The following is a 27,335-nucleotide window of genomic DNA, read 5'->3' on the forward strand; positions in this document are numbered from 1 at the left end:
CTACCCACGAGTCAAAACTTTTTTCTTACCCAGGGTTCTCCGTAGAGCAGCCTTGACCTCCTTGTTCCGTAAACTGTAGATGATGGGATTGAGCATGGATGTCACCACTGTGTAGAACAGAGCTAGGAGTTTATCTATTCCCGGTGAATGGCTGGCCTTGGGTCTCAAGTAGGTGACAGACCCGGAGCCATAGAAGAGTGTCACTACAAGCAGGTGGGAAGAACAGGTGGAAAGAGCTTTACGACGGCCTTCAGGTGAGGGCATGATCAGCACGGCAGCTAAGATTCTGCCATAGGAAGCAATGATTAGTAAAAATGGGCTGGAAATGCAAAGAATGGCCACGACAAAGACTGCAGCCTCATTATGGGATGTATCACCGCAGGCAAGAGCCAGGATAGGGGGAAGGTCACAGAAGAAGTGGTCTATTTCACAGGGACCACAGAAGTTCAAGGAGAAAATATAGTTGGTCTGGCCCAAGCCTACTATGCAACCCACTCCCCAGGAAATGACTGCCAACTGGGCACACACCCCACGGCTCATTCGTGTTGCATAGTGGAGTGGGGAGCATATGGCCATGTAGCGGTCAAAAGCCATGGCTGCCAAAAGACAGCACTCACTGATAGCAAATAATGTGAAGAAGAACATCTGCGTAGCGCATCCCTCCCGGGAGATGCCCCTGGCTTCACTCACAAGGCTCTGCAGCATCTTGGGTATGACCGAGCAGGTGTAGCCAATCTCCAAGAGAGACAGGTTGGCCAGGAAGAAGTACATGGGCGTGTGGAGGACTGGGTTGGTCCAGATGGCAAGGGCTATGAGGGCATTGCCCGTGAGGGATGCTGAAAACATGAGTAGGATGAGGGTGAATAAAAGGGAACACTGTTCAGTGACCTCAGAGAACTTGGCGAAGGCAAAATGCTTGACAGATGGGCTGTTGTCCTGCCACAGGGAGCAGCTGAGGTTCATGACCTGGGGAAGAGGACAGCAAGGAAAGTGTCATTCCGCTATAAAGGCAAATCTTTATATTACTTTTAATGAGCTCTAGTAAGTCAGAGAGATACATTTCTTACCTGAAATTCTAAAATTCAAAAAGTTTGGAAATTACACCCCTCCTCATGCCTTTACAAACCAAATCCTGTTCTGTGTTCACAATGCCAGTTGATCTGTTCAAAAATACACCTAGTCACCAAGCATAAAATTGAAAAAAAAATTAACCTCAGCTCAATTCTGTCTTCATTTGTTCCATTAATCAGCGTCAGATATTGCCAAAGGTCCTCTCACACCTGTCCTTTTCTTTCTGTTTCTGTTGTCACTGAATTCTTCACACATTCAATCAGCAAGTGTTTATCAAACACGGAGTATTCTGCACTTACTGCTGCAGGTCCGGAGATTTAACAACGAAAAAAACCCCCACCATTTCTCCCCAAATGGAACTTATTTAATGAAAGGAAGCAGAAATTATATGGGTATTCAATGGATAAAGAATCGCTGTAAAGCAGAAGAATTGCTGTAAAGCATGAAAGCCAAGGTGTGCCCTGGGGACTGGGTGTTGGAAGGGGGCTTGGGGCATGGAGCAGCAGGAGCCCAGGTGTGAGAACCCCAACACCCACTCACACCACGTCTACACTGTAACCTGAGTTTACTGCTCAAGGTGACAAACTTCTTTACCTTTAATACTTCTCATCTGCCAGCCTTTCCCCATCACAAGGTTTTTGCCAAATGGAAATTACCACTGCCTTCATGTTAAAATTCAAATGTCTTCATGTAATTCTTGAAAATCCGTAGATTGGCTAACTGATGATTGATAGAAACTTTGAGCTTACCCCTTAAGCAAAGGACCCCATGTTACGGTATATCGAACTACACACACGAGGAGCTTTCAGGGTGTGCCTTGCTTGCAGGGATTTCCTTCTTTGTGCTCATTTTCTGTCAGGCGCTTGACATCTGCCTCCCCGACTGTCCACCCAGTGAACTGCTTAGTGCTTTCAGTTTAGAAGATGGCGCCTTCTCCTCTCTGGAAACTTCTTCCCCACTCCTGCTCTGCCTCGCCCCCGTACTATGCGTGGGCATGCCCCTCCATGCGTTCCCACCCCTTGGTAACCTCCATCAGAGCACTCACACCACTCCAAGGACAATCAATTGCTCATTTCTTCCCAAGCATATAGCCCAGACACAGACACGGAGAGCAGAACTGTATCTCTCTACATTTATTTACCATTATATCCACCACACTTACCAGGGAATAACTTCTCCCGTAATGAGGAAAAGCTGAATGCTAAGCTTTACTCTGGCTGCCCAAACATCTGCCCACGGGTGCCGAGTCTATTTTCTGAAGTTAATTATGATAAAGCTCGTCTCCCTCAAATGTCCCAAATGTGACAGTTATTTGTCTCTCAATTTTTTTTAAAAGATTTTATTTATTTATTCGACAGAGATAGAGACAGCCAGCGAGAGAGGGAACACAAGCAGGGGGAGTGGGAGAGGAAGAAGCAGGCTCATAGCAGAGGAGCCTGATGTGGGGCTCGATCCCACAACGCCGGGATCACGCCCTGAGCTGAAGGCAGACGCTTAACCGCTGTGCCACCCAGGCGCCCCTGTCTCTCAATTTAATACCTATCAATTCCTGACAAAACATTCCTTGTTCTTTTTGTGGGTGTACTGCCATTTGGCTTGTTCTTTTGAAATGTCATCAAGCAAGATTCTAAACAATGTTTGCCATGAAAAGGGCAGAAGAAGGAGGAGGTTGTACGTCATTTCTCTGGGCTCTGTCTGTTCATTAGCATAACTGGAGACCATGTTTATACTACATTTGTCTAGAACACATCACTGTTTATTCCACAATAACATTTGACGCCAGTATATATAACACAAAGTATGCTTTTGGAGGTTCCAAGTTACTATGAGTAGACAAATACATTAAGTGCATTCACAAAAACATAGGCAAAAAATGTACATTTTTGCATATACACATTCATCTGTACACCCACACAGAAGCATACACATTCAAATCTGTACTGAGTAGCATAGGGGTGAAGAGTATTTTGGAGATATTCTACCTGGGTTCGAATCCTAATACAGCCATCCAATACTGGGTCAAAGTTAACATTTACTTAAACTTTCTGTTTCTTCAATGTTCCCAATTATTAAAGGAGGTGATAGTGGTATGTCCCTAGTGGGGTTGCTATGAGGATTAAGTGAGTTAATTCCCATAAAACTACTTGGAAAAGTGGTTCAGTACTAAGTATTGGCCATAGTTGTGCCTGTTTCCATGTGTATGTCACCATAGATTTACCTTCATATACTCCTTCTGGTGCAATTTTTTATCCCAATCCCTAATCATCTTCATCCCCTTTTCATGTTTTGCTATGCACCTGCCATGATGGAGAGAAGAACAGCAGGAAATACATACACAGATCCATACACACATAAAAATGTCACCCAAGCGCTGTGTCCTGGGGAAAAAAACTTGCTATGGATCATTTTATTCTATTGTTTTCAAAAGTGCCTAAGGTTAAGGAGGGGAGCAAGCAGACCAATTCAAAACTGGGAAATATGAAATAACAACTCTGCATGACAGGGAGTCCCAATGCATGTGACTATTGGAAAATTTGCTCACACATCAGGTAGTCTATTATAACGTATTTCTACGTATATTAATGCATTTGTAAGCATTCTCCTTGCATTGTAATTAATTTTAATATGTATAGTTCCCATGAAGTAATGCATATCCATTAAGGCTGAAGCAAAGAAAACAGACCATGGCAGTGCCTGGGTGGCACAGTGGTTAAGCGTCTGCCTTCGGCTCAGGGCGTGATCCCGGCGTTCTGGGATCGAGCCCCACATCAGGCTCCTCCGCTATGAGCCTGCTTCTTCCTCTCCCACTCCCCCTGCTTGTGTTCCCTTTCTCGCTGGCTGTCTCTCTCTGTCAAATAAATAAATAAAATCTTAAAAAAAAAAAAAAAAGAAAACAGACCATGGTTATTTTTCTTTCTTTTTTTTTTTTTTGACCCACAAGATTTTCTTAGACATCCTGAGTCTTCAATAGTCAGATTCTCTTCTCCCTCCCTGTCACTTGGCTTAATACTGAAACAAGTAAAATCTGATTTTTTAAAATTATACTTCCTATTGCTTTCAGGAGTTACTCTCCACTGACCTTAGACTGGGGACCTGAGGTCCGTATAGTACAAACCAGCTTTATGTACCTACCAAGAGCATTTTGTTTTAATCACTGCTATGAAAAGAGTGAGGTACTCGAAGTGGGTGCCAGGAATCTGCAGAAAGAGCATCGAGCCAGTAGAACCACTGGGTTTGAACATTGCTTCTGTCTCTCACCTGACGCAGTTTCTTGACCTAAAGTTTCTGATTCATCATTTCCGTGTAAAGGAAGGATGATGAAGCCCTTCCTGTCTTTCTTGCTGCGTTGTCTGGGGTTAAAAATGCAAACACTGGGGGCGCCTGGGTAGCTCAGTCGTTAAGCATCTGCCTTCAGCTCAGTCCTGGGATCGAGCCCCACATCGGGGCTGGGAGCCTGCTTCTTCCTCTCCCACTCCCCCTGCTTGTGTTCCCTTTCTCGCTGGCTGTCTCTCTCTCTCTCTCTGTGTCAAATAAATAAAATCTTAAAAAAAAAAATGCAAACACTGTAGAGGCAAACCATGAATAAAAACATAAGAAATGACCATTAAAATGAAATCTCTCAGCATCAAAACCGCTTGTCATTTAAAACATCACGTAATACGATTTCACTCATATGTGGAACACAAGGAACAGCACAGAGGACCATAGGGCATGGGAGGGAAATCTGAAGGGGGAGAAATCAGAGAGGAAAATAAACCATGAGAGGCTATGGGCTCCAGGAAAGAAACTGAGTGTTTCAGAGGGGAGGGGTGTGGGGGAATGGGGTAGCCAGGTGATGGGTATTAAGGAGGGCACATGTTGTGACGAGCACTATAAAAGTTTCCTATTAAGAGTCCATGATCAAGCGAATGGCACTCTCATGTAATCCAAAGATATAGGAGTTTCATGCCCAATGAGAAATTCTGTCTGCAGATTCCTATTCAATGTAATAAAGATTAAGTGGCCCTTGAATCCTGGTGAGATTCTGAGGGTTTATATATTGAGATGGACTTTCAGTGACAGTTGGATATAGGAGAGAAACAGGAGGGAAATAAGGCAATTTTAATGGCTCAGCTTCATGTGCCAGTCTCCCCAGCCTTAAAAGCCCAGACAAGCACTCTGTATGTAGTTCTGGTTTGGAAATAACCCAGCACAAGTGATTCATTTTGGGTCATCTCCACATAATTAGAAATATTCCTTGACAGACTCAGCCTCTTATGAATCTCTGTTTTCATAACAAAACGTTTCTTTTTTCCTAGCGACCAAAGGAAAACATGTTATACGTTATTAGACATTGTATCTGAAACACTTAGCACAGTGCCTGGTGTGCAAGAAACGGTAGATATCAATCCTCATTATTATGGAATTTCCATTTCTGAAATGTCTTCATAGGAGATACCATTTATATAAATGGCTCATTACAGATTATAGAGATGGTTACCCATTGCTTTCCACAATTTCCCCACAGTCGCTTCACCGAGGACCTGATAACAAGGTGACTCTTACCACGATGCAGCAGAAACTGTTTTATCATTTGATAGGACTAAGGTGTGCAGGGGAATCTAGGTATTTCCTTCCCCAACAGTAACAGATACTTCCTGTGAAATAATTAGTTTAGAACAACTCACAGGAATCTTATGACAGAAATACTGGTAAACTGAGTAAGTTATACTCTTCAGAGAAGGAAGAAAACAGCTGATTAAAGTCAGGCTCAGCAGCGAGAAAGCTCCGGGCTTGGCTGTCCATGTTCACACTGTAATCCGCCATCTTCTACAGCCCTCTTTTCTTCAGACACCCGTTGTGCCCCATACCTGTAATCATCACATTTGAGGGAAAAACTAGATGGTTGTTGCTTCTGATGAGCCACTCCCTGATTTTCTCTGCACCCTCCCTTACCTTACAACCTCTCACAATCCAGAGGATGTAAGTCCTCCAGTCCTCTAAGACTGTGCACCCAGAAGCTTTTGTGGTAGTCATGCCGCGTCTGGTCTCAGGAAGCCTGTGTGTCTCATGGGAGAGCATCACGTCCCTCCAGCCATGCCCACAATGCTCCCCACACCCCCCACCCCACGGAAGAGTGCAAGGCTGTGCCAATCACAGGGCAATATAGTTGAGCCTTCCTGTTTCTTGAAAAACAGTGGAGTGTGAGCACCTTGTATTTCAATTCTTCTTCTTCTGGATCTGTATCCTTCCTCCCTCCCCCAGGAGGCACATTGCCTTCTCACTGGAGAGTGTCAGGAAGAAGTTTGATTCTGTCTCTGAGGAATTGTCATGGGCAGGTCTGTCTCTGTTGGTAAATGCTAACATTTAGGGCAACAGAAATAAATGGAAAGAAAACTCAATAGTTAAATATAATGAATAGCTTATACTACAGGTTACTGCTATCATAGTCTGTGTACAGAGTATGATATCAATTCAATAAAATGTACTGTTGCAATCAAATCTTTGGTGACTCTAAACTATTATTATGAAAGGTTCAGATTTTAATATTTTGTCTGATCAAACAAAGGTCATGAAATACAGTTATGAAAACTATATCAGTAACTTTCATGTTGTACTATATTGAAGCAATTATTATTTATTTTGATTACTATAAAAGACTCAGTTAAGAAGTCATAATAATCTTCTAGTTACCCATGAGTTTGACAAAGTATCTACTGTTTTCTATCAAAAGTAATAATAAAATGGCCAAAAGTCAAAGGGTGTATATTAGGACAGTGGAAGAAACTGTAAGGTACTGAATGCTTATTATTTAAATGATACAAAAAAGTGTGAAAGGTACTATATACCTATTATTGTCATATTACAAAGGCAAAGGAGAGAGAATAGGGAAAAAGAAAGTGTCATCGAGGTAAAAAAAATTCCCTTTAATGCTGCCCCGTCAAATGAAATATGCATAAAAGCTTCTTTGGAAATCCACATAAAGAACTTATTGTCCCAACCTTATATATTCTGGTTTATAATTTTTACTTTTAGTACTCCTGAATTAGAACCTGACGGCTTGAATATGATTAACACATAGTTCTCACTCCCTACTTCAAACCTAGAGCCAAGGGGATCTTTATTAGATTTATGAATACTGGACAAGAGAGTTGTCTTCTCCAACATTCTCTACCTCAGTGACAGAATACGGAATTTTTTGAGCGTGCCACATGCACTGTGTTGCATTTGAGAAAGCGTCTCTCGCAGCTAGGTGTATCCCACAACAAATTCTGGTCAATAAGATGTGCAGACAGAAGTCGGTTGGTCTGCCCAGGAGGTTTCCTTAAAGGGAAGGGGGATGCCTCAGTGTGACGTCTGCCTTGGCCTGATTTACAGCTTGCACCATAAGGACAACCACAACGCTGAGGGACTTTGGAATGGAAGGCTAGAAGGATGCTGTATTCCGGACAAACTGCACTTCTTTGTGTGAGACGGATCAACTTGTCTCTTTTAACAAGGCTTTGGTGTTTGGGGGTTTCTTATTATACGTCCCAGAACCCAACCCTTGCAGATTCAGTAGTCACTTCTCAAGCAGGTGGGTGCACTGAGTTGAGGAAAGCTGCTGGGATTCTGCGTACCCTCTATCTTGGACACGGAAAGTTGACCTCTCCGCATTCATCAGCACTAGGGAGCACATGGGCTTGTTAGGGCTTTCCAAACCAAGGACATTAACTTAAATATCATTAAATGACTGGCCCTAGCACTGAAAGAAAGCTAAGGAAAACAGTCTGTAGCTAGCTGAGTTAAAAGGAGAATTTTGTAGAAGGAGACAGGACTGGAAGTGGGGGGAAGAGAGGAGAAAATTAAGGCTGATGTTCAGACCTGCAGAAGGTGCTTGTGCAGGGGGACACGGCCCAGGAGGAGGAGACAGCTGGCTGCGAGAAGCACTCTCATGGCTTTGTTTCCCCTAAACTACTTTGGTGTGTGCACTGATGAATACGAGTAAGAGCTTGACATAGCAGTAGAAGCCACTAGCGTGTATTCAATTTGATAGTGCCTTCAAATTGTTAAAGTGTGTTAAGTAATATAGTTTTCAAAGAAAAAGACATAATACTTATTCTAAAAAATGTAATATGCATGACTAATTACGTAGTTAGTGTGTTCATATTCGACTTTTTAATTATCATTATTATATGTAGTTATGTTGCTTGATGTTTAAATATATGTTCCAAATACATAATTTTTACTAGTTAGGGAACACAAAATAGGGAGAAAAGCAGTTCAGTGGAATGAGTGGAGGTATTAATTTATTCAAAACATATCTGTTTGGATGGGGCTACAGGTTATTATGCTAAGCAAAATATATCCACTAGAGAAACACAAGTACCGTATGATTGCACTACTATGTGAAATTGAAGAAACAAATGAGCAAAGGAAAAAAAAGAGAGAGAGGCAAACCAAGCAACAGACTCATAACTGCAGAGAACGCACTCATAGTCACCGGTGGAGGCAGGTAGGGGATGGGAGAAACAGGTGATGGGGTGTAAGGAGTGCACGCGTTGTGATGAGCACCAGGTGATGTATATAAGTGTTAAATCACTAAATTGTACACCTGAAACAATAGTACACCATATGTTAATTAACTGGAATTTAAATTAAAAACTTGAAAAAATATTTGATGTTGACTATGTCTATGGTGACAACAATGCTTCTTTCTGAACACCTTTAACATCATCTAAACTAGATTTCCCATTTTTACATAAGAAATATTGAAAAACTATTATGCAGATAGTATCTGTTAAGTAATTAAAACTATGTGATGACTGGCTGTTTCATATTGTAGCCTTATACGGTATCAACAAATGCATGTATCAGGGTAGAGTGTTACAATAACCACATGACTTTTTTCGAAAAAAACACTGACCCTTATTTGCTATATTTGCTGCGGACAACTGATAGAATGGCTGAAAAGGTGTTTGTTGATTGGACAAAATCTCCTTTTTTTCATTTAGTTATAATATTACAACATGGTTTGAGGAAAAAGAAGGTGGATTTCTAGGAAAAGATGAAATGATTTGAAAGAACTGAGCAATAATTAATCCCTTCTTGTATTCCCCATTATATGTCACCATACACACTCTGTGAGTTTTGCATTCTACTTTCCTCCTGGATGTGCATGACTCCCCCCACATGACACCCCCCCCCCCCACACACACCCCACCTTCAGTCTCAATTCCTTTCAGCTGAAAGGAATCTGACTCTGACTGCTTCTCACCAGTCAACACTTGTACATCCCCACATGTCTCTCTCCTGTTCGGAGCAGACTGATGACAATCCATGGGAATAAGGCAGGTGGTTTCATATGTGGGCTTCTCTGAGCAGCTGCAGCTTGAAAAGACACTCTTGTGGTTGTATCACTCTCCTACCTCCTGCCTGGCAGGGAACACAGCCGTCCTCCTGGTCTCCTGCCAGGACCCTGTGTTCCACACATCCATGTACTATGTGTGATTCTCAACAACCTCTACTTTGTGGACCTTGGCTCATCACCAGCAATGCTCTCCAGCTGCTATGGAACCTCCAGGTTTGACCAAGACCATCAGACCCTGGGTTGTGCTGTCCAGTTCCATGTCACCTGGGTTGGACCCTGCTGGATGTGTCCTCCTGTCATGACTTTCCATCCTATGAAGCTGTTTGCTCTATATGCCTCAGACATGCACTCATGATGCTGACAGGCTCCTGCAGGAATGGCATGGTTGGTTGAAGTGGCTGCCCCGAAGTGGGAGCTATAGGATTTACCCCTTCGTCTGTGAGGAGCTCACTATGGTCAGATTGGCTGATGGAGACATTCGTGCCAATGAGGTCCAGCTCATTGCATCTTCCCTGCTTCGCTCCTCCTCCCTCTGGTGCTTCTCTTGATCTCATACGGGTGCTTTGTCCATGCAGCAATGAGCATCAGGTCAGTGCAGGCCTGGCCCGAAGCCCTGGGAGCATTGATGGCTGTGTCCCTCTTCCCCAGGACCAGCACTGTCATTTACACGCAGCTCCTGTACGCACAGTCAAAGAGCGTTCGTAACACCTCTGTACACTGCTGCGATCCCCACCCTCGACCCCCTCACTACACTCTGAGGAACAGGTAAAGAGTTTGAGGAGGCTGGTACAAAGAGATGGAGCTTGGCAGCATGAGAAGTCCTGCTGAGGTGAAGGCACAGACCTGGCCTCAGGTGCAAGAGCTGAAGGAAAGGCTCCAGGAGGCCATATCCAGAGAACCTGGTGCGCATGATGCAGAACCAAATTCACAAACTTTCTGGAAAATCCACAAGCAGCTGAGAGCTTTCTTCTCTCTCCTTGCTGCCTATCTGGACAGACGTCTTTGTTACGTGCCGGCCAAGCCTTGACTTAATGTGCAGATATGACCTACTGTGCCCAGAATCTCTGCAGTTAACTTTGTCCAGTGTCAGCCCTTTGTCTTCTATAGATCTTGGCTTTGCTGTGTTAAATTGATTGATCTGTTGTATAAATACACAGTGTGCCATTTATTAGCTAACTAGCTTTGAGTTAATTTTTAGCAGTGCGTTCCCAGAAGTTCCCTGAGATACCGCCCTTCTGGATCCTACATTGGCCAAACAGAAACATGTGGTCCGAAGGTGACCTCACCTGCTCTGTTCTCTTCAACTCCTCAGCCCACCCTCCCGTGGTTGTCCTGGTGAGTTTTGTGGTTGAGCTTTTTTTGGTCCTTATATTGACACCTGATTCTTTGTCAAGTTAGCTTTTTGTTGATATTTTGATTACTCATAGCCTATTGTGTCCATGGTGGCACCAGCAGTCCTGGATTTTCAGTTTTGATCTTTACATTCCCAGTATTAAGTTATTTCTGTCCTCTGACAGATCTTAGGTTCCAGGCCCAGCCAGGTGAATAGTGAATCTAATCCTTTTGGTGTGTGTGCCTGTTCATTTGTGCGAGGAGTCTAATATTTCTAGCAGGTTGTTTTCTGGCCTAGGAGATGTGAGGGTGAGAGATTGTCTTTGGTCTTTCTAACTTTTGCTGGAATCCTCTCTGTGTGTAAGTATCTGTAGCAGCATGTGTTCTCAGCTCCAAAGGTCAGAACTTCATTGCTCCTCCCAACACTGACTTCTTGAATGTACATCCACTGCAGGCCCAACAACTGTCAGTGAGCAGAACAGAGTTTGTGCACCAAAGTGTATCTTAGTATCCCATGCTCTCCAACAGATATTTTGGTGTTAATAAAATTGCATACTTAGGAAGACCCTTAAAATGAAAGGAAATTGAATCCCTAGGCTCTTACATTCAGCCTTCTTCAGTTTCCTAAAACCTTTAAATGATTAAAGAATTTTAATAGGAGTCCCTCAGGACTCCTTAAATAAGCTAAGAAAAGCAGAGAGAAAAAAACTTACCATTGCAAATTGAACAAATTGATTCAGGAAAATGAGAGTTTCCTAGAGCTGTATAAATCCAGATTTAACATTTCCCAACCCTTAGCCAGGTCATCTTTTAATGAAAAACTTATGGACACCGATGTCATTATGTTAAGGGTCGTGAACAGTGAAAACAGAGGATGACCCATGAAATTCACAGACAATCATGTTACTAAGATTTCTCATCAGAGAGCTCTCTGGAGAGATCTAATGATATTTACCTATATGTCTCTATTTTCTTTAATGTATATGAACGCCTTGGTGTCTACTTTAAATTATATTCTATTGCATTTACTGATCTAATTTGCACAAGAGTTGATAAGATTTTCAATTTTTATAAATAATTTTTTTTAGCAAACAGATCAGTATTCCTTGTCTTCATAGAGAGGGAAATAATGAAGATATTTCTTTTAAAATACAAAAGAGGTCTGCTTGATTTACATCATGTTAGAATTAAAGAAACTTAGATTTCTAACTTTCTATGGTACTTGAATAATAGGAAGTGGGTGATGGGTATTAAAAAGGGCACATATTGCATGGTGCACTGGGTGTTATAGGCAAGTAATGAATCATGGAACATTACATCAAAAGCTAAGGATATACTGTATGGTGACTAACATAACATAATAAAAAATTATTATTAAAAAGATTTTAAAACAAAGCGACCGCTTATTGACAACAAGGCAACTTACAAAGAAAAAAACCCCTCACTTATCGAAATTAAAGTCTACACTAAAGCAAATATCCTGACTATTTTACTAACAGGTGATCTCCATGGTTTTACTCCTACTAGTCCTATAAAGACACTGTTTCATATAATTACAAAATAGAAATTATGCAAATACAAGAAACTTATTCCCTCCCCCAAAAGAAAAACCTAATGCTATCTCAAAACTGTCCTGTGTGGCCTGGAGCCACTTGAAACTACTCCTAGACATTTTACATATAAACAACAGAAGCAGTTTGCCTTAGGTGCTAACCGCTGGGTGACTAAGCGAATCTCAGGCTCTCAGGACAGTGCTGGAAACCAGTCATCACCTCCCGGGTTTGTCTCCTCCAACATGTGCAACAGTTTTCTAAATGCCTGGTTCTGTCCCTGAAATATCTACAGTGGGCTGTTTCACCCCATGAATCTTATCTAAACTGTAGTTAAAATGAGAAGCAAGGAGGAAAGAGATTCATATCAATAATGAGAGGCACTGGGAAGTTCCTACGTACTTGCTTTTTCTCTGAAATTTGTAGTCTGAGTAGAACTGGACAACCTTATCTTCTGCCCATGCTTGTTCATTTGGAAAGAAAAGCTGACTTGTACAGGTCAAATTTCCATGATCTGGTCACTCGCAGAAGTCAGAACCGACAAGGGATGGGGCTTCAAAAAGAAGGTTCCCCTTTCTCTGCATCCTCACCAACATCTGTCATTTCTTGCCTTGTTAATTTTTGCCATTCCGACTGGTGTGAGGTAGTATCTCATTGTGGTTTTGACTTGTATTTCCCTGATGCTGAGTGATGTTGAGCATCTTTTCATGTGTCTATTGGCCATCTGGATGTCTTCTTTGGAGAACTGCCTATTCATGTCTTCTGCCCATTTCTTACCTGGATTTTTTTGTTTTTTTGAGTGTTGAGTTTTGTAAGTTCTTTATAGATCTTGGATACCAGCCCTTTACCTATAATGTCATTTGCAAGTATCTTCTCCCATTCCATAAGTTGCCTTTTAGTTTTATTGTTTCCTTTGCTGTGCAAAAGCTTTTTATCTTGATGAAATCCCAATAGTTCATTTTTGCTTTTGTTTCCCTTGCCTTTGGAGACGTGTCTAACAAGAAGTTACTATGGCCAAGATCGAAGAGGTTGTTGCCTATGATCTCCTCTAAAACATCTAGAACATCTTTTTGTGTATTGATTGGTCATTTCAGGACCAGTTTTGTGAAACACTTCAGGACATTTTTCTATTAGGTCATCTGTCTTTTTATTCTTGACTTATAGGTAGTCTTCATATATTCTGGTCTAACTTTTTGATGCTGTACTGAAAGCATCCTCTCCCACTCTATGGTTTGCCTTTTCACTTCCTTAATAGTATCTTCTGATTAACAGAAGTTTCTAAGATTAATGAGGTCCAATCTGTCAGTCACTTCCTTTATAGTTCATGCATAAGTAGCTACTTATGCGTTATTATTTTTTAAACTTTGTCAACTCCAAGATCATGAACATATTCTTCAGGGTTATTTTCCAGATAGTTTAATGTTTTGCCATTCAAATTTTGATATCTAAAATCTATGGGAAATAACTTTTGAGAGAAAAGTGTCAATATTTTATAGGGACATCCAATTGACAAAGTACCATTTATTTTGTTTAAATATTGTCCCTTCCATGGGGCGCCTGGGTGGCGCAGTCGTTAAGCGTCTGCCTTCAGCTCAGGGCGTGATCCCGGTGCTCTGGGATCGAGCCCCACATTGGACTCCTCCACTAGGAGCCTGCTTTTTCCTCTCCCACTCCCCCTGCTTGTGTTCCCTATCTCGCTGGCTGTCTCTCTCTGTCAAATAAATAAATAAATAAATAAATAAATAAATAAATAAAATCTTTAAAAAAAAATATTGCCCCTTCCCCTTTACACTGACAAATTTGTTATAAATCTAATGTCCAGATTCATGTGGGTCATGTTTTGTTGTTCTCCTTGTCTATTCCTGTACCATAAGAGACCATAATTACTGTCTCTTTATAATAAATCTTGATATCAAGTATTCCAAGTCCTTCAACTTTGTTCAAGTGGGTAAAGTTGCAAGCCTGTCTCCCTCATGAACACAATCCAAAATTCTAAGGTAATTATTAGCATTTTAATCTAGCAATATATAAAAAGGAAAATAGATTATAATCAAGTTGATTTTATTTCAGGAATTCAAAGTTCTTTAATGTTAAAAAGTCAATCAATTTAATATACTATATTAGCAACAATAAAAAGAGAAAATAATATAATCATTTCAATTGATGTAGAAAAATCCTTTGATAAAATATAGCATCCATTTACATTAACATACAACACACACAGCATTCTAGCAATAGAAGGGAACTTTCTTCATCTGATAAAGGGTAGTTGTAGAAGTCCTATAACAAGAGATGGTCATCCTTATGCTCAAAAAATCCAAGAAAATTGAAGAACTAACCATTTTAATGTTAATTGCCCGGGGTTGTAATTACCATATGTGACCAAGAGATGAAGCCTAAAAATTCTGGACCATGCTTGCAAGAATATTTGAAATATTTAGCATCCCGCACATCCTGTGCACTGAAAAGTCACAGCAGATGTCTAATAATCAGAATAGACACTGCCCAATAGATCTCACCTTTCTGTATGTAAATATCAGGTCTGTAAATAAGGATTAAGACCACACTAATTTTTCTTTTTAACTCTGCCAAACAATTTAGCCGAGTCTAATGATAACTTCTCTTACTTGATTATCAACTTCTATTTTAATAAAGATAGAATCCAGAAAAGATCAATGTATTTGAAAAACCTAGACTTAGTCACAAAACTGAGTCCCTACCCCCCTACTAAACCACAAACAATGTAAGATATGAAAATGCTTGGAGGGATGGATAATTCCATTCTCTTAGAGAGGATTGGGATGACAATGCTTGTAATATCTGAAACAGAACTTTTTGTCTCCTGTATATCCTTCTGAATTATGACATATATGCACATGAATATGCACATATAATACATATTAGAAAAAAATAAGGGAATTTATATTTTCATAGTATTAAAATAGGTAAGGTTTAGGATTGAGGAGGAAGAATCAATTGATATATATTACTTAAAAGATGATAGACCAAGAAAATGAAAAGACAAGCCACAGTCTGGGAGAAAATGTTTGCAAAAGGTATATCTGATAAAGACTTACCCAAAATGTATGAAGAACTTAAAACTCAACAATAAGAAAACAAATAACCTGATTAAAAAATGGGCCAAAGACCAAAAATTGACAAAGCAAGAAACAACAAATGTTGGAGAGGTGTGGAGAAAGGGGAACCCTCTTACACTGTTGGTGGGAATGCAAATTGGTACAGCCACTTTGGAGAACAGTGTGGAGGTCCTGCAAAAAGTTAAATATAAAGCTACCCTATGATCCAGCAATTTCACTACTGGGTATTTACCCCAAAGATACAGACATAGTGAAGAGAAGGGCCATATGCATCCCAATGTTCGTAGCAGCATTGTCCACAATAGCTAAACTTTGAAGGAGCTGAGATGACCTTCAACAGATGAATGGATAAGAAGATGTGGTCCATATATACAATGGATTATTACTCAGCCATCAGAAAGAACGATTACCCAACATTTGCAGCAACATGGACGGGACTGGAGGAGATTATGCTAAGTGAAATAAGTCAAGCAGAGAAAGACAATTATCATATGGTTTTGCTCATTTATGGAACATAAGGATTAGCAGGGAGATTGGTAGGAGAAGGAAGGGAAGAATGTGGGGGGGGGGGGATAAACGGAAGGGGGAATGAACCATGAGAGACTATGGACTCTGGGAAACAAACTGAGGGCTTCAGAGGGGAGGGGAGTGGGGGACTGGGACAGGCCGGTGATGGGTATTTAGGAGGGCATGTATTGAATGGAACACTGGGTGTTACATGCAAACAATGAATCATGGAACACTACATCAAAAACTAATGATGTACTGTATGGTGACTAACATAACTTAATAAAAAATTTTAAAAAAAGGGCCAAAGACATCAGCAGGCACTTCACCAAAAATGATACACAGATGGTAGCTCAGCATATGAAATGATGCTCCACATCATATGGCCTCCGGGAAATGTGAACTAAGCAATTTAAAACAAAAAGAAACGACAACACACCCACTGGAGTGGTCAAAATCCAGAACACTGACAACACCAAATGCTGGTGAAGATGTGGAACAACAGGTACTCTCATTCATTGCTGGTGGGATGCAAAATGGCGCAGCTGCTTTGGGAGACAGTTTGGTGGTTTCTCAGAAAACTAAACATATTCTTACCATGTGATCCAGCAATCATGCACCTTGGTATTTATCCAGAGTGGTTAAAAACTTACGTTCAAGCAAAAACCTGCACGTGGATATTTAACTCAGCTTGATTCATAATTGCCAAAACATGGAAGCCACCAAGATGTCCTTCAGCAGATGAGTCAATAAATAAACTGTGGTCAATCCACACAATGGAGTATTATTCAGCACTAAAAAGAAATGAGCTATCAAGCCTTGAAAAGACACTGAGGAACCCTAAATGCATATTAAGTGAAAAAAGCTGGTCTGAAAAGGCTACATACTGTAATGATCCCAGCTGTATGACATTCTGGAAAAGGCAAAACTATGGAGACCATGACGAGTTTGGAGTTTGCCTGGGGTTGGGACAGGGAGGATGAATAGGCAGAGCACAGAGGATTTTTAGGGCAGTGAAAATACTCTGAATGATACTGTAATGATAGATACATGTCATTATATATTTAATATTAAACCCATAGAATACACCAAGAGTGAACCCTAATGTCAATAATGGAATTTGGCTGACAATGACATGTCAATGTAGGTCCATCCCGTTATGACAAATGTGCCCTTTGGTGTTGATGGTGGGGGAGGCTATGTGTACAGGGGCAAGGGGTATATGTGATCTCTCTGAACCTAGATCTCATTTTTATCTGTGAGTCTGCTCTTCTAAAAATTAAATCCTTGATAAAAAGAAAGATGACCTACATTTTATCACATCTTCAAACAGCTCATTTTCCATACTCTTTGGGAGAAATGAACTATACATCCAATGCTCAAACATATCTGGAAAGTACAAGTGTATGTCACCATTGATAAAATAACCTATTGCATTACAATCTTTGAGAGTAGATGCTGTTTTATATCTTTCTGCTGTAAATTCACCCAGATGAATGAATATGTAGTCATTTTTTTCAATGAGTCATTGAACGCTACATCAAAAACTAATCATGTACTATACGTGGTTAACTGAACATAGTAAAAAAAAAAAAAGAAAAAAGAAATTTAAAACTGGATTAAAAATTTAAAATTATGAAATATATAAACAATTATATATCTAAAAACAAAAACAAACAAACAATAAAAAACCAAAAACTAAAATGAAAGATGTATTGATAATAGGAACATTCTTTCAGATATTTGGGCTATGGTCCTAGTACCTGTAAGACACTTAGTTATGTCAAGCCTAGACCTCATTGCCTCGAGGTAGGCCTTTCATCCAGTAACCAACACATAAAACATAGAATCTGTAACACATGGTATTGGGGAGAGAGAGTCAAACCCAGAAACAGACTCTTAACTACAGAGAACAAACCGAGGGATACCAGAGGGGAGGCGGGCAGGGAATGGGTGAAATAGGTGATTGGTGGGAATGAAGAAGTGCACTTATTGTGATGAGCACTGGGTGTTGCAGGGAAGTGTTGAATCACTATATTGTTCCCCTGAAACTAATATTACACCATTCATTAATTATCTGGAACTTAAATAGAATTTTTAAAAAATACATAGTATTGGGTATATCTCTCCTGTCTTCAGAACCTACATGATCTCTTGCTTTCAGTTTGTAGAAAAATGTCTGTTTTTCCACTTGGCCTGCTGAGAATAGCTATCATAATGCTGATAAAGACGATTGAGCACCACAAATAAAATATACACTGATTGGGAAGCAAGATGTTTTTAGATCAAAGGCTGAGATAGACATGTTCTCCATATGTTAGCCATAGTTTAAGCCATAGGTCTTTCATATAATAACATGTAGAATTTAAAAAAATATGCTAAAAGAGTCTGCTAGAAGGCCTGGATAAATGAACAAACAGGCAGAGGCATTGCACAGAGCCTTCTATGTGTGTACACCTTTTTCTCCACAAAGTACCAACGATCAGAGCATGCACTAGGCTCCCTGAGGATGCTCCCTCCTACTATTGATTAAAATGAGATCAGATACACAACAGCTACACTAACATAAGAAAATGTGAGGGGAGGGGGAGGAGTTCCCTCTTGATTATAAGGGCATTCTGCTAATTTTGTGGCATGATCTCATCTTTTTGAGCAGTCATCTTTCTTCTTTTTAAACAAGTTTCAAGATTAATCCCTTAATCATCAGTTTTCATGTGCTATGTGACAAGAAATCATATTTGGTTATTAATTTTAAGGCTTCGTTAGAAAAGACAACATAGTAACAAATGCAATATTTTACTAAAATCTATGATATTTGTTACCTATTTTTAGAGCTCTTTCATTATTTTAAGGGGAGAGTCATCAGTATTTTACTTCCTCTGAAATACAAAGGTAGTAGGACTAACAGTCAGCCGCCATTATTTGGGAGTGGAGGTGATGGCAGTTGGCAGCCGGCATTCTGGGAGTGAGGAATCCTAATTGTAAGGAACCACCTTCTCCTAAGCCATCCTCCACCCCTTCTCTTCTCTCCCCAGTAGCTTCTTTAGTGCTCCCTTGACATCTCTATTTCTCAAGGTGTAGATTAGAGGGTTGAGCATTGGAGTTACAAGTCCATAGAAGAGTGCAAGAAGCTTGCCCTTCAATTTGGCTGAATTGCTCTTGGGTGCCATATATGCATAACCACTAATGGCTGAGCCATAGAACATAAGGACCACCAGCAGATGAGACCCACATGTGTTGAAGGCCTTCTTGCGACCCTCAGAAGACTGGATCCTAACTACCGCTCTGACAATGTTGATGTAAGAGAACAGAATTAATCCAACTGGGATAACTTTTATGATTACCACAGCTGCATACATCTCGACTTCGTTGATCCATGTATCAGCGCATGATAATTGAAGCATGGCAGGTACCTCACAGAAGAAATTCTCTACCCGATATTGACCACAGCGAGGTAATGAGAAAGTCAACACTGTTTGCACCAAGGAATTACTGAAACCTGTTACCCAAGCCACTGCTGCCATTTGTCGGCAAAGCCGAGAATGCATGATAACTGTGTAATGAAGAGGTTGGCAGATAGCTACATAACGATCGAAGGCCATTATTGAAAGAAGTACACATTCAGTGGATCCCAAGCCAAGGAAGATGAAAAGCTGAGCTATGCATCCTGTGTAGCTGATGTTTCTCAGGCGGCTCTGGATGTTGACCAGCATCTGTGGGACAGTGGAGGTAGTATAGCAGAGGTCCAAAAAGGAGAGATTAGCCAGAAAGAAGTACATGGGGGTGTGGAGTCTGGGCTCGAGGCGGGACAAGAAAATGATGGCTGAATTTCCAAGGAGGGTCATTATGTAGAAGGTGGAGACGGCCACAAAAAGAACCATTTCTAGTGTGGGCCATTCGGAGAAGCCCAGCAGAACAAAGCCATTGAGGTGAGGAAAGGTGTTGTTGAAACTTGCCATTTCTGAGACACGACTTGCTGGAAATGACACAATCAGAATCCTAGCAGCTTGATTCTCCTGTAGAACTTGTTGCTAGCTTATGAGCCTACAAGCAACAGAGGAGCTGGGCATGGGATGCTAAACGGAGAAAATCATGAACACACTTCATTTTATTACCTCAGCAAGAACAATGAGAATTAACCATTATGGATTTGTATCTTAACGACCATATTTTAATTCACGACTTCTACTTAGCAACCTCCTAGTTTGCCAAGTAGAGATATCACAAAGGCAAAGATAGTAAAGAGGTATTACAAAATATCTATTAAGAAAGAAGGTCTCGGATCTATTAGGATTGAGAGAAACTGTGACTTGACTTGAACTTCAGTAAATCTGATTTATTCAATGTTTTCTAACTTCATTCCCTTCAATTCAATTCATTTTTCTTGTTGATTTTTAATGCATTTCTATTATAGCATGTGAAAATTACTGTCTTTGAAAGGGACTATTGGTTAGAGAAGCTAAATTCTTTCTGCTTTTGATAATTAAGTCAATATGGCTAAATCTCCAAGGACCATAGGGAATACACTCATGGAATGAATTTATCATGATATTTAGCCAAGGGATAATTAGTAGGAGTTAACATAGCTAGGACTAATAGCACAAGCATTTTCATTTACTTTGCTTATGTCAAAAACGCATTTATATTTATATCGAATACCATGAACTTAAAAAAGTGTGGTTTTCACAGATGAGCTCGCTATTCCCTCCATGTAGCCACACCTCCAAGTACAAAGATTCTCAAAACAGGCTGTCCTATAATAAAGCTTCAGTATAATATAATCTCCTATTTTCTGGAAAATATGTCTACACAATGGATTTTATGTAGCAAAATGGAAAGAGCTGTGAAGAATATCACATAAATTCTCTGGTTTGAGTCCAGGACATGATAATTACCAAATATATGATCATGCATATACACACACGCATGCCCTTTGTGTGTTTCATTTTCCTTATGCATCAAGCAAATGTATAATTCAAGAATGTTTATTCAAACTTTGAACTATATCCAATGCATCACATAAATATAAGTATTACTATTAAAATAATAAAATAATAATAGTAATAATAAGTCATTCATGAAGTGATTCTATGAGCAATAATAAAAAAAATAATAATAATAAGTCATTCATGAAGTGATTCTATGAGTAAAGGGCCTTTATAAGCCCTTTACAGTAAGTGCCCTAGAAGCTGAATAACTTGGTTACGATTATATAGGTAATAAACATCAGTGCGGGCATCAGATGCCTGGTTTCTGCCTCAGAGAAAACCTTGTGCTTTTAAACACTATTGTGTAGGGGCGCCTGGGTGGCTCAGTCGTTAAGCATCTGCCTTGGGCTCAGGGCGTGATCACGGAGTCTTGGGATCAAGCCCTACCTACGTCTGGCTCCCCTGCTGGGAGCCTGCTTCTTCCTCTCCCACTCCCCTTGCTTGTGTTCCCTCTCTCACTGGCTGTCTCTCTCTCTCTCTGTCAAGTAAATAAATAAAATCTTAAAAAAAAACTACTATTGTATAGCCACAAGGATCAATAGTTAAACATTCACATACTAACATATTTTATTTATGACATTAGATATTAGCTAGTGAAGATACAAAATCTCTCATCTCCAATGTCCACGTTTGAATTAAAAGCCACTCTTCTGTCTGAACTTAAAGATGGCAAAGCATATTAAGCAAAACAGGATTGTGTTCTGCTAAGAACGGTGAATTGCTTTTCTAGCTAGCACAACGAAATAATAAAATTAAGAAGTAAAAATAACAACTCAGGAAACAATAGATTGGTGAGGATGTGGAGAAAGGGAAGCCCTCTTACACTGCTGGTAGGAATGCAAGCTGGTACAGCCACTCTGGAAAACAGTATGGAGGTTCCCCAAAAAGTTAAAAATAGAGCTACCCTATGACCCAGCGATTGTACTAGTAGGTATTTACCCAAGGAATACAAACATTGTCATTCAATGGGGCACATGCACCCCAATGTTTATAGCAGCAATGTCCATAATAGTGAAACTGTGGAAGGACCCCAGGTGTCCATCGACAGATGAATGGATAAAGAAGATGAATGTAGAACGTAGAATGAAATCTTGCCGTTTGCAAGAACGTGGATAGAACTGGAAGGGATTATGCTAAGTGAGCTAAGTCAGCCAGAGAAAGACAAATACCAGATGATCTCACTCACATGTGGAATTGAAGAAATAAAACAGATGAACAGAAGGGAAGGGAAGGAAAAATAAAATAAGATGAAATCAGAGGGGGAGACAACCACAAAAGACGCTTCACTCTAGGAAACAAATGAGGGTTGGTTAGGGGAGGCGGGTGGGGGGATGGGGTAACTGAGTGGTGGGCGTTAAGAAGGGCATTTGAAGTAATGAGCACAGGGCGTTATGTGCAGTTGATGAATCACTAAATTCTACCCCAGTAACTAATAATACAGTATATGTTAACTAAATTGAATTTAAATAAAGAATTTTTAACAAAGAAGCAAAAATACTAGGAAAAATAAAACATTTTGACATAATTTACACATAGTTACTATCCTGAGATTCAGGTATTTAAAAATGCTGTGAAAATCAAGTTCACAAAATGAACAGTTACTAAAACACAATTTCAAAAGATTACTTTAGAAATATAAGTAAAATCTTTTCCTACTGAAAAATTTGATACATCATCAGGAATTTAAAAGAATGATGGAATCCTATTTTTAAATGGTAACATCATTTATCTGGCAATTTCTCCTTAAGAAAATATTCTAGATGCATTATTAGTTGCACATAAATATTTACATGTTAGGACAGGCATCATTGGTATATATACATTATAGTTAAATTAGAAGAAAAAGAACCTTTAATATTTCAGAATAGAAAAATGTTGACTATCATTTATGCATTGATTAGATTATTACACAGTCAATAAAATTAATTTTATTTTATTTTATTTTTTTTTTAAGATTATTTATTTATTTATTCGACAGAGATAGAGACAGCCAGCGAGAGAGGGAACACAAGCAGGGGGAGTGGGAGAGGAAGAAGCAGGCTCATAGCGGAGACCCCGATGTGGGGCTCCATCCCACAACACCAGGACCACGCCCTGAGCCAAAGGCAGACGCTTAACTGCTGTGCCACCCAGGCGCCCCAATAAAATTAATTTTAAATATGCAGTACCTATTAATGATGCTTACAATATCTTAGTATATGGACAGACATAATATAAAATATGAAATATTTTCCAAATATTGCGGAAATTTTTGTGACTATAAGCATACAAAAGCATTGAAAAACACACTAGAAAAATAATGATTGGGATTCTCTATGACCTTCAGATTGTTAATGATTTTCATTATATATTTGTGTTCTGCTTTTTCAAATTTTATTCAGTGATTAGGCATTCATTTTATAATGAGGCCTTCTAGAAAAGATGTTAAATAAGGCACCTCAACCAAGGAGTATTCCCTATGTAATCCTACTTATTCTGGTTATACCAGATAGTCCTTATTGAGTTATACCTAATGGTCTTGCTATTGTTTATCCTAGAACTCCTCATGCTTGTTACAACTTTTCTATTGCCTACAATATACCTGATTTTGTGCTTTAAGTATTCTCTCTTCAGACTGATGATTAAATCATTCAAAGAGGCAGTTACTGAGAGTAGAGACTACATATATTCCATTTGTATAATATTAGTTTTCTGTCCTTGGACAATTGACTCAGGTAATTTTCACATGGGAGTTGTTAGGGAGGTTCAATTAGTTGATATGAAACAGCACGGAGTTGGATAAAATAAAAGATTGAAATCCTGACTGCTTTTATTGTGGCAGTTATCTTCCTGTGGCCACTAAAATACTTGAGTTGTAGATTTATTTATAATTAATTGTATCCATTGTACAAATATGCAGAATTATTTGATAGGAAGGAAAAAATTAAAGTTTAGGTCCTTTGGATTAAATTATTATCCTGATAAAATGTACACTGTTCCCATAGATACATCATTCACCATTCAAATTGTGATTCGTTTGATGACAGTATGAGAGTAATTTGTATGGAAAGGAGAGGTCATTTTACAGCCTGTGAAAACTTCTATGCATGGGTGGCCCTTTGGATGGTGTAGAGAAACTTCCACACTGAGAAGGTGACCTAACAGAAGTAAGGTCGTGAATATAGAAATGAAGTCCCCAGAGTCCACAGTCTCCCGGCAGGGGGGTGGGGGGAGGACTTCATTTCTATATTCACGAGAAACAAACTGAGGGCGTCAGAGGGGAGGGGTTGGGGGAATGGGATAGGCTGGTGATGGGTGGTGGGGAAGGCACGTATTGCATGGTGCACTGGGTGTTATACACAACTAATGAATCATCGAACTTTACATAAAAAACCAGGGATGTACTGTATGGTGACTAACATAATATAATAAAAAAATTAAAAAAAAAATCAAATAAAAAAAAAAAAGAAAGAAATGAAGTCCCCAAAACCCAATTTCACTTAATTCAAAATTTAGTCCATGGTCAGTTGTAATGTTTACCCCTTCAAAAGCTAGTATTTTCTATTTTATTTGAAAGAAAGAGAAGGAGAGAGAGGGAGGGAGGAGGAAAATTCTGATTTTAATGACATTTCCTGGAAATAGTAATCATTAAGAAGAGCTTTTATAATATAAAGGTAGATTTTGAAGACTAAGGATCATGAAATATTCATTAAAATATTCAGAAAGTATTCAGAAAATATTTTTACATCCTAATTAATCTAAATAGAAACCTCACAACAATCATTCAAAACAAATTTTCCTCATGATTTCTTAGTTTAAAGTATATTTTTAAGTATATAATTTCTTAGTATCAAATAATATAAAATGTTTTTTCTTTATCTTCTATACAATAGGACATAACTGTGACCAAAGGGCATAATCAAATCGGTCCTGACAAGAAAGTGTATCTCTTTGTATTATTTGTGATGCCTAACAGGATAGTGATAACCTCACTGAGACATTTGCAAGGTGCATGCCAGCAAACTCTGTGCACTCTTCTCTTGTGTTCCTAAAATGAATTTGCAACATCCCTAAATCCGCTGGTAATCCACCCCAGATTTTGAATCACATATACGCAGTGATATGATTCCTTGTCAGTCATTCCCCAAACCTCTAAGCAGAGTTCTTACCAAATCTACACTGGTTTGGGGGAAGAGACCAGTTCATGCTTCAGAAGACTCACCCAGCATAATTCCCCCATCTGTCAGTTAGATCTTCCCATGAGTAGCAATCCCAAAGATTTAAAAAAATCTAAACTCAATACCCTACTCACTCTTTTTATTCAAATATTTAAATATCACTATTCATTTTTCTTTTGCTCTAAAAAAGTTTTATTTTAAAATTATTTTTAATCCACATGCCATGATTATACCTCTTTCCTGCTATTCTCTGAAGTCTCTGTTTCCATAAGACAAACCCCTTGATTGTCAAAATGACATTACTCTAAGCAAAAATTTTAGTCTCTAAGATCAAGAAAAGCATAAAGAGCAAAAGCAATTTCCCTCTGAGAACGAAGGCTCTTTGTCCTCTGAAAGTGTCTCAGAGGTTTCTCATGCCTCTCACCTCTTAGTTTGCTGCATTTTCCACCTTGGAAAGTCATGTTTCACTCCTTGGACTCTACTACTCATCTTTTCCATCATTTGAAAGAATACAGGGATACCTGGGGTCTCCCAGTCTTATATTCCTCAGGAAATGTCATGATTCTAGAATTGGAGCATGCTAGAAGTTTTGACATTGGGGAACCAATTTCCCATTTGCAATTAAGCAAAACTCATGGAGAAAGGAGCTTGGGCCACGGGGAAAATATTAAAATAGCATAAGCTGTTTACAAAGCAAATGAATTCTCCCTGATTCCACCACTTATCTCTCCTTCCTGTAGAATAAATACTGCTTTTCAGATTTAGCTCTTCTCTAGATTTTTTCCTACCTCTGTATTTATAAATAGACATTTTAACCAGTTTCCAGCTTCATGGAAAATTTCAAATCCAACCAAGACTTTCAGGGTCATTTTATTGAAATAGTTGTTTTTCTTCCAGGAATCAATGCTTCCTTGAGGGCTGAGAATTGTGGTGGAAAAATACATTCTCTGAATTGAATTTTAATTCTATAGTCTCTCTTGATAGATACATATTTACCCAACTCAGAAACCTTAAAATGAATATTTAGTGTTTACTTTATGCAAGGCACCTTTTCACTAGAGCTTAATATGAAATATATTATTTACTTCTCCCTAGGGCCCCACCAATATAGTATGTTGTCAAACTTTTGGGTTTTCCTTTCCCCCCCGCCCCAGGGGCTAAGTACTTTTTTTTAAAGATATGTGTTTTTATTTTTGTTTATTTTGTTTTCAGTTATTTAGACTTCTTTTTCAATCTGATATTTGACAAGTAGTGTCTTATTGTCATTTTATTTTGCATTTTTATTATTATGAATTAGACTGATATTTTAAAAATATATTTAAAGGTGATTTGTCCATTTGTGAAATATCTGTCCATATTTGAAGATGCTGCTGCCCATTTCACTATTAGCTTCTAAGTTTTTTTCTTCTTGATTTTTGGGAGCTCTTTATATATTAGGGGGTTGGCCATTTGCCAACATGTAAAACAAAACCTTTGGTTGTCATTTAAGGTTTGACTTTTTACATTTTTTTCATGAATTATAACATGCATACAGAAAAACATAAAACTCATACATGTATAGCTCAATGAATTTTTAAAGTAGAAAGACTCCTGTAAGCAGCACAGAGAGTTAAGAGAGAATATATCTACCAAGTCAAAAGTTCCCCATGTGGCTCATCCACATCACTATCCCCTCAAACACGACTTTGATTATTGAAGCTATAAGTCATATTTGCTTGGGTTTGAAATTTAAATAATTGAATAATGTGGCATATGCTATTTTGTATCTATATACTATTTGGTATCTCAACATTATGCTTGCAAGATTCACTTTGTTTTTACATGTACCATCAGTTCACTCATTCACATTACCATATGCTTCTACATTTATGAATATGAGGCACCTATTTATTTTTCCTAATGTGATAGTTTCATTGGGAGATATTACAAACAATGTTGATATACATATAATACATATGTAGATATAAATATGCATAACATATATATTACAAATATATAACATATATTATAACATATATATACACATATGCGTGTGTGTGTGTATAGTAAGTGTCTTTCAGTGAACAAATTTATACATTTATTTGGGTCTATACCTAGGAATAAAATTTCTGTTTTAAACAGTATTGAGTACATTTATTTTTAGTAGAAACTGCCAACCAGTTTCCAAAGTGGTTAAGATAATTTATTCTCCCACCAGAATTTATAAGCATTCATTTTCTCCATAGCCTCTTCACTTGGTAACATCAGTTTTTGAAAAAAGTATCCTTTTTATTTGGCATAATGAGATAATGGTATCTCCTTAT

At 39.0% G+C, this 27,335-nt stretch overlaps 2 protein-coding genes across 2 annotated transcripts; both read right to left on the minus strand.

The window, feature by feature from the left end:
• On the minus strand, positions 1-963 carry LOC123804146 (olfactory receptor 10C1-like). Its single transcript, XM_045816124.2, has one exon. The coding sequence runs from the start codon at positions 961-963 to the stop codon at positions 1-3; it is 963 nt and encodes a 320-aa protein (XP_045672080.1).
• Positions 964-18,886: 17,923 nt separating this feature from the next.
• LOC123804145 (olfactory receptor 2B8-like) lies at positions 18,887-19,846 on the minus strand. The gene has a single exon (XM_045816123.2). The coding sequence runs from the start codon at positions 19,844-19,846 to the stop codon at positions 18,887-18,889; it is 960 nt and encodes a 319-aa protein (XP_045672079.2).
• Between the last annotated feature and the right edge of the window lie 7,489 nt (positions 19,847-27,335).

The sequence above is a fragment of the Ursus americanus genome, chromosome 27 (assembly GCF_024610735.1).
Source record: "Ursus americanus isolate L20-20 chromosome 27, mUrsAme1.1.p, whole genome shotgun sequence".
NCBI lineage: Eukaryota > Metazoa > Chordata > Mammalia > Carnivora > Ursidae > Ursus > Ursus americanus.

What these genes read in the sequence shown, in the direction of transcription:
- LOC123804146 (XM_045816124.2), bottom strand. Translation starts at nt 963, where the DNA reads ATGAACCTCAGCTGCTCCCTGTGGCAGGACAACAGCCCATCTGTCAAG.
- LOC123804145 (XM_045816123.2), bottom strand. Translation starts at nt 19,846, where the DNA reads ATGGCAAGTTTCAACAACACCTTTCCTCACCTCAATGGCTTTGTTCTG.